Source organism: Daldinia decipiens (assembly GCF_022478715.1).
Source record: "Daldinia decipiens strain CBS 113046 unplaced genomic scaffold F4813scaffold_80, whole genome shotgun sequence".
Lineage (NCBI taxonomy): Eukaryota > Fungi > Ascomycota > Sordariomycetes > Xylariales > Hypoxylaceae > Daldinia > Daldinia decipiens.
This window is the reverse complement of record NW_026054623.1, coordinates 1-7,955: the sequence shown is the minus strand read 5'-3', so window position 1 is coordinate 7,955 and position 7,955 is coordinate 1. Positions and strand designations below refer to the sequence as shown.

Genomic DNA, 7,955 nt, shown 5'->3' with positions numbered 1-7,955 from the left:
TCACCGAACAGACAAAAGATACACGTCCCACCCCTATAAACTTTGACCCCGACGCTTAGAAGAGATGGAGACTTTCTAAAATTATGTCGTTAAAATTCCAGGAGGCCGAAATGATTAAAGGGGTCGACGACACTGGGAGTAACTAGGAACTAATAAAAGAACTCGAACTACTCCGTAAAACAAAAAGTAATCTAGAGGAGAAGAACACCAACGTATCTAAAAAGTTAAATGAAACGGAAAAAGAGCTTCAATCCAAAACCGAGGAAGCTAAAAGCAACTCTCTGGTGTGGTTGGCTGCGAACAAGTTCGGGGAGGAAGTTGAGGCCCTAAAGAATAAGGAATAACATTCGACTTACCAAGGCTACATGGGAAAGGAGGACAAGCTGGCGAAGGGCTCGAGGCGGATACTGAGGAGGATAAAGCAAAGCGAGCAACGAGGAGAATATTAAAGCGATGACGGAGGCGTACGGCGAGCTTCCCGTCGAACTTCGCATATTAGCAAGAGACGACCCCAAGAAGGTGAAGAGGATGGCCGACAACTCCAAAGCTTACATCGCTATGCACAAAGGCGCCCTCGAATCGATGGAAGAACTTCTCGGCTGGACCTCGGCCAACAAAGCCCAGGTCGGCCAAGGGCAAATTGGGACCCAAGCGTTGGAAGACGAGTTCTAGTAGGGCCTAGCTTAGGATCCCTACCTAGCCTATATAGAAGGCAGCAGCCTCCCGAAGTCTAATGAGCGATACATCACCATGTGGAAAAAGATATGCCGCCTGAGACGCGTATTCCCGCCCAGTATAATGTCGCCCGTTAGGTACCTCGAGTACGACGCCACCGCCCGCGTGCAGCTCTCCGACGGCAAGACCAAGCCGGACCTGGTTTGGTTGTCGTCGTTCTGCGAGTCTCTGTCGAGGCTGGCGCTCGGAGGTTCGTGGGGAGACAGCATGGAGCTTTTGGCAGCGTTTGTGCGGTACGCGTCGGCTTGTCGTATAGATAATCGCCGCGGAGGGGAATAGTAGCTTAGAAAAGAGACGTTTGGGGCAGACGCTTCCGTCGGATAGCCCAGCAAGCTCGCCGGTCTGAGGGGGCTTGGACTCGGACGACGACGATATTTTCATATTCCCCCCGTTTTAAGACAACCCAGATTTGCCGAAGAAAATGGTAGACGGGGTAGACTCCACGTATAGTGCATGGGGATGGGGAGGCTTAGAGATGCTAAACTTAAACTACCAGGATAATGACCAACCTACGAACATGACGGATATGGATTTCTATGAATCAGACGGAGAAGGCACAAGGATCTACTTCAACAACGCCGACGAAGAGGTGCGGGATGGGTCTGACGATCACGCAACCACGTCTCGAATGTATAGAGACATTAATAGTGATAGTGATAGTGTAATAGTGAGAGTGATAGTGAGTAGTCCTTTGGGGGGTTAAGTAATAGAAATGTCAGGGGTTAAAGTCTTCATAACGCGATTCCAACATGATCATCTCTTCACGTAGCTTGGTAGCTTGTAAGGGGTAAGTACGTAGATGTATGCCTCAGCCTGTTCAGTTAATTAAAGAAGACGTCTACCTGGACGTGCAGCATACGGCAGCTAATCTGGTGGTCATGTGAGGTCTTGTATTCTGGTAAAAACGAATTGCGCACTTATTTATTTATTCTTTTTATCTTTTTTAAAAATTCAGTTTTACGTGTCCTGTCTCCTAATCCCAACATTACCGTCGCATCATATCCACCCATACGCCGCCAGTAACGAGAGTCTTCTAGTTTTATCTTCTATCTTTCCTCTTTCCTCTCTTCTCGTCATGTCATCCAGCTGGGAGATGAGCGCGGCGCTCTCCGCGGAAGAGCAGAAACGTCGCGACGCCGTCTTGGAGGCCATCATGGACATCACAAACTACGAAAAGGCCTTTATCGAAAGCTTCTTTAAGAGGAGCGAAGACAAGGTTGCCGGCTATCTAGCCAGAAAAGACTTCCTGCCGACGTTGTCGGCCAACTACTTCTCCTGGTCCGTCGAGAGACACCTTTGGGCGGCAATCGGTAAGTGCGCTTCGCATCCTAGCAGACGTGGCACTGACAAGAGAGTCTCTTAGTCCGCGAGAAAGAGGACTCTAACAGTCCAAAATTCCCCTTCGCCGCTGCTCCCGACAAGTACGGTCCGCCGTATAGCGAAATCTTTATATCCCACCTCGCCGAGAAGGGCGCCGAGTCCGACATAGCCGGCAGACTCCGCGAGCTCGAGCACATCGCCTTCGGACAGCCGAGCGGCGAGCAGCGAGAGACGCCCGCCGGGCTCAAGCGCTACACCGAGTTTCTCAAGGCGCTTTGGACGAAGATGTTTGGCGTACGTGACTAAGAGAAGGGCTGCGACGAGCCTTTTGTCATCCGCTTCCTCTGCAACGACGGCGTGAACTACTTTCACGAGTGCATCGCTCGCGACCCCGACGAGACCAATACCGTCGCGCAGCGTACCGCCTTCCTCCTCGGTGGTCGGGAGGTCGCCCTAATCGTTATCACCAACGACGAGAAGCAAGTTTTCCTCGCCCTCGACTTCGATAAGAAAGGAGAGAAGGAGAATCCTGCGGTCCAGTACCGATTCCAGAACGCCTGGCTCGACCTCCTTTGCCTGAACGTCCAATGGCTGAGCGGCAGGAACGTCAACATCCTTACCTACCTCGACGAGCTTAACGTCAACCACCTCGGAGCTCGATTCCTACACGTCGCGGCGGGGACGGAGAAGGAGCTCCTGGCGCGCCAGGATCGTATACATAATGAAGTACGAAAGGCGCGCGATCTTCGTCCCGACGATCCCGAGCGGGCTGTCATCCTGCTGCGCTTCCAAGACCGGCAGGTCCGCGCCGTCGCCAAGCGCGAAGCCTCCATGATAGTGCCTATCGGGGTATCTACTGCAAACTACGATGCCAGCTTCGCCAGAATAGTTAGCCTCGTGCGAGACAAGCGCTTCTGCTGCATCCCCAAGGATGAGCTGATAGCCATGGTCGAGACGCAGGCCATCAACCTCGTCTCTCTCCACGTCAAGATGAGCCTAGATCGTTCCGAGAGCCCGCGCGAGTTCGAGCTACGTACGGTTAAAGATCACCTTATTTCTATAGCGCCATAGGAATGCGCCACAGCACCAGCCACCCCCTTTATTTCAATTAATAAGCAAAACAACGACATTTGATTCAAAACACTTGCATCAGGTAAAGCTGGATAAGTATTACGCAAAGCTATGCTACTCTATGGCAAAATATTGACAGCAAGAGATATTAACAGCAATATGGGCAGCAAGAAATACGAGTGCCAAAATACAAACTACCAGCCTTTGCTATATTCTTACACGTCAAGCAAGTCGGCGACGTCCTCGTTAGAATCGCTTACAGTGTTTCTTCGCTCGTTGTTGTTGTTGTCGTCGTCGTTGTCGTCGTCGTTGTCTTCTTCGTCCGAGGACAAGTCGGAAATATGCCTTTCTCGGCCTGGAAGAAGCTGTCCAACTCGGCCAGTCTTTGTTTCACCCTCTCTTCTTCCACCCTGCGCTCGGCGATCATGTCGTGGATTTTGGCGTGATATTCCTCGACCTTCTTCTTCAACGCCTGGATTTCTGCCAGACCTGCCCAGGACTCGTCGTCGGACATGAAGGAGGTTCTGAGCGTTTCGAGGGTCCTTAAATAAATATCCCTATTCGTTCGGATAGCTAGGGTTTCCTCGACGTTGGTCATGAACTACGGGCGTTCTAGCTAGACGTGCTTTTTATTGTCGAAGTACACATCTTCGTCGTCGTCGCTTAATGTCGACGATGTCCCGGGCTGCCCATCGTTGAGCCCGTTGATGGTAATTAGGGACTGGGCAAGCACCGTTACCAGCATCTCGGCTAGCGGTATCTGAGATTGCTCCCACGCCATGACCATAGGGATAGTGTGCATGATCGGCTTGAGCCCTATGTATTGTATGCAAGATACTAGCAGCTTCAGGGTGTCGGGTGACTGCGACATGTTGCTGTAGTCGGGATTGTGCTGCAGCGACTTCGAAGGAACTCGACGGCCGCACTCGACGTAAAGAGGACATGAGAGTTGATGGACTTCTCCGTCAAAGTTTGCGTTCATGCGTCTGCCGAGCATGGCTATGAGCTCGTCCAGGTTGCTAATCTTCCCCTTTGCGCACCTAGGTTACATATATTCGTCTCCTACCTCCCACTTTTCTTCGTCGAAAAGCATCACGTTGTCGATGGTGAGGGCTTTTCGCAGGGCCGACTCTCGCGCGCGGGATAGGTCGTCTTGGCTAAACGAGCCCTCTCTTTCTATTTCGCACCAGGCCCCCCAGTCGGCTTTGTAGTCTCGCAGGCCACGGACGAGCTTCTCGATCTCGTTGCGGCTCAAAAAGGCTCCGCGGCGGTCTTCGATCGAGACGGTTACTACGTAGATTCCGGGTCCGTCTTGGCTATAAATATTTTCCCAGTTGGGCGAGTTCTTGTCATATAAATCGTGGGGCAGCGTGCCTAGGAGCAGGGATCTTAGCGTCTTCCGATTAAAGGTATGGAACAAGAGGCGAAGCTGAGCTTCATCTTCTAAAGCGCTGATGGTTCTGCTGCTGGGGATGGCGTTTTGGTTGCGCCACTCCCTCGCCATGTCTACGACGAGGGGAAACAGCATTTCTAGCGTGTCGCCGTTGTCCAGGCCTTGTACAATCTCCTTAGCAAGTCGCCCGCAAACGGGTAACTCGGCGCAGACGACGGGACGCAAATCATCGGAATCCATAATGCTCGACTTACGGCAAGTCTATTGTGCGGTAGGTATCGTAATTGCTGCAATTGTCGTCGAGGTGAAGTAGACGACAACATACAAAAAACATGAGGAGAGGAAAAAGTTGCGTATCAAACTACGTACAGGTGGGCCATATTTTAAAACCAACCTAGCCGCACCTTCCTCTGTCGATAAGTACCTAACGTACCTAGGTACCTATCATGTTAGGTGCTCGCAACGTATATCGTCCAATACTTGTACCTACCTACGTCTTCATAGACTGTATAAGCGTTTGAGCTGGGAGAAGTTCGTAAAGAGAAATACGACATGCTAGGGCGTCGCCTAGCTCTACTAAGGGATACGAGCAGATTAGAGATTTCGGATTAATAATACTCGGACATGGGTTGGCAAATCGATCATTCCACGTTCATCTCTAAACTATCCTATAGCTAGGTACTAACATTAGACACTTATCATGCTATCCTCTTTCTCCTTTTTGGTTCTCGGCGCGACGCGAAGCTTGAGTCAAGAAGACTCGATTCCATTCCTAAAGCAAAAGCAAAGACGTTGATAACTAATCTACTCGTCGTTAGGGTTTCCATTCAAGTATTCGTATAGTTCCTCGTCGAGTTCCTCGGCCGTTTTCTGGTTCTGCTTAGTGCCGATGCCGGTATCTGTATCGGCATCGGCATTGGTGTTAGCATCCGGGTTAAGGTTGGAGCTGACGTTGCCGCTACTCTCCTCCGGCGCAGCTGCCCTACTAGTTCCGGCGTATTTGTTATTCCAAGAACGGGTCTGGTTTACCAACTCCCTGATGGGAAATCTCGAGTTGAATCTCGCGAGCCTATATCCTCGCATATCGAACATTGCCACCGTTAACCGCATAGGCCTAAACACATTATTGTTGGTTTGGAGGTGGTGTTCGAGGATCTTGGTGGTGGCGCGGTGGTACTCCTCCTCGTTAGCGATGTAGTGGTGCGCCTCCTTGCTAGTGACTGACTGGACAGTGGGAGCGTGGCGCTTCGCCGCTGGGGTCTCAGCCGAGCCAAGAATCAGGGCGTTACTGCTGGTCGCGTTGGCATCGCCGCTGCCACCGTCGTCGTTGTCGTCGTCTCTCTTCTTCTTGCTGTTTCTGATAATCTCGTCAAGAGACGCGCTAAGATTAGACATGGGACGAGGTTTATCGGGGTATATGACGCGGTCTTCTTCCTTGTCCGACATTTTGACGCGTTATAAAGGGGGAAGGAGGGGGGTGGTTATTGCGGTTAGGAGGTAGTTAGTTGGTAGTTGGGAGGTCGTTGGAAGACTTATCGTGGAAAGGAAAGAAAAAGAAGAACTGTGAACAGAATTGGAAATATATCACGAGAGTGGGGGCTAAGCGAATCTGATTTACCTACCTACCTAGGTACCTACCTTATAGGTACTTCAAGATGCACATTTAGGGGTTGCAGGTCTTTCGGCAGCTTCAGCGCACCTACGAGTACGTACTTACCAAAGAGGGAACAAGGCTATCCGCTTTGAGTTATATGATTTGTTTAGTGAAATTCCGAGATCGACCTTGAGCCGTGATTAGAATATTCGGTATTCATCTCCGATTCGAAGCCGGCATCGTAGGGTTAGATGCCATTTATCTTTATTGGTCAGGGGTTGGCCATTTACTACGTGATACTTCAAGGTACAAATCTTCGCGGATATATCTAGCTTAAAGTCTCCCGGATAGCTTTCGACATACTTGCATATCAGGCTCTATAAGGATAAGGGAGTATCTTGGAATTCGGTCAAAAGCCTAACTAGACTAATCTGAACCAGATATCAGACCATCTGTACATAGAGTCTGAGTCACTCTATAGATCTATGGCAGACTTTTAACTTGGCAGCCTTGTTGAAAACCTGTCAGTTATACACGGAGTGAATTTCAGGATAGATTAAACCAGTAGCACCTGGCCTTTACCATCTTATCGCTACGCGCCCCTTACATAGACCTTCATAGTCTAGCAAAGTCGCCCCGTCCAGTCTTTCCGTCCCGTCTTTGGGACTATCGTAAACTTCGTCGTCGCTCTTGTTGATATTAGGGTATACAATCCTATGGCCACTGCCAATGCTACCTCGCCGTTGCCTTTAACTTCCTGAGTGTGACTATGTTCTCAGCTTAGAGGCACCGTCTGTCACACGGATAGCATGGTCAAGAACTGTTGGCTGCAATACGAATGCGGCCAAGTACCAGTAGAGCGGTTAGGATAACTATTCTAATAATCACTGGATGAGTCCTACCACGAGGATATACTGGGAGAACCAACATATGATTTAGTACGACGCTTAGGTCTTATGGTACGTACTATAGATTGTCTACAAATAGGTCTGACTTCTCTAGAAAGGAGGGAACCAAGAACCTTGAGACCCTATAATTTGAACCTACGTTCCAAGCCCTTACAATCCTTGTTACACTGTATGAACTGTACTTTCGTGGAAGAGTATAGTTCCGGCTGCCTCGACTTATCAGATCCCTAACATCCATGGTGTCAGTGTATCTCACAAGAATTTCAAATGGTACTGTGTCACTAATTACTCACGCGATAGGATACCCTAAGTATGTGAGAGGCACGTCTATGTATTATGTTCAAATGCTCAAAGGCTGTATTAATGTGCCCATGTGGCATCACGCCTTCTGGACTTCCCTAGCTATACAAAAGTGGCTCGACGAACATATTAGCTGCCACGTTATTCAGGTTCTATGAGTTAAGCTACTTGACTTTAACTTCCCGTGTTTTGACCCCAACGTCCAAAACCGCTACCGAAGCTTTATGACGTGTTGGTACCAACTATCTTTATTACCAGCTTGATCTTGCTAGAGAAATTCTTGGGCCAGTTGGCGATTTCGGGAGCTGCAACCAGACAGGGATTTGCCGGTGCTGGAATGTAGAAGAGCATGTAATAGCCCGGTTGTCCCAGGTTTTAAGATCCATGGCCGTACTCGAATCGAGACGATGATCAGAATTCTCTGCCGTCTAGGCCATAACGCCGCTCCAGATCTCGGTTGTTACTAGCCGAGCGCAGTTTGACAACTACGGTAAGAGTGTAGCAGATCGAGTTATTTTTTAGTCTTTTTGATCTTCATAATTTTAGGGTTAGGGTTAGGGTTAGGGTTAGGGTTAGGGTTAGGGTTAGGGTTAGGGTTAGGGTTAGGGTTAGGGTTAGGGTTAGGGTTAGGGTT

At 49.7% G+C, this 7,955-nt stretch overlaps 4 protein-coding genes across 4 annotated transcripts; 2 read left to right on the top strand and 2 right to left on the bottom strand.

Annotated features, from left to right (window-relative positions):
* Positions 1–453: 453 nt before the first annotated feature.
* Positions 454–1,438, top strand: F4813DRAFT_394755 (uncharacterized protein; the record flags this gene model as incomplete). The annotated part of the gene is made up of 3 exons (XM_049247605.1): positions 454–653; positions 717–963; positions 1,232–1,438. The coding sequence occupies 3 exons, from the start codon at positions 454–456 to the stop codon at positions 1,436–1,438; spliced, it is 654 nt and encodes a 217-aa protein (XP_049094347.1).
* A 372-nt stretch (positions 1,439–1,810) lies between these two features.
* Positions 1,811–3,126, top strand: F4813DRAFT_394754 (uncharacterized protein; the record flags this gene model as incomplete). The annotated part of the gene is made up of 3 exons (XM_049247604.1): positions 1,811–2,045; positions 2,099–2,349; positions 2,431–3,126. The coding sequence occupies 3 exons, from the start codon at positions 1,811–1,813 to the stop codon at positions 3,124–3,126; spliced, it is 1,182 nt and encodes a 393-aa protein (XP_049094346.1).
* A 94-nt stretch (positions 3,127–3,220) lies between these two features.
* On the bottom strand, positions 3,221–5,077 carry F4813DRAFT_401481 (uncharacterized protein). The gene is made up of 3 exons (XM_049248411.1): positions 4,200–5,077; positions 3,773–4,145; positions 3,221–3,727 (listed from the first exon to the last, which is right to left on the bottom strand). The coding sequence occupies exons 1-3, from the start codon at positions 4,757–4,759 to the stop codon at positions 3,383–3,385; spliced, it is 1,278 nt and encodes a 425-aa protein (XP_049094345.1). The 5' UTR covers positions 4,760–5,077; the 3' UTR covers positions 3,221–3,382.
* Positions 5,078–5,323: 246 nt separating this feature from the next.
* Positions 5,324–5,965, bottom strand: F4813DRAFT_394752 (uncharacterized protein; the record flags this gene model as incomplete). The annotated part of the gene is made up of 1 exon (XM_049247603.1): positions 5,324–5,965. One exon carries the CDS (start codon positions 5,963–5,965, stop codon positions 5,324–5,326), a length of 642 nt encoding a protein of 213 aa, XP_049094344.1.
* Positions 5,966–7,955: the final 1,990 nt, after the last annotated feature.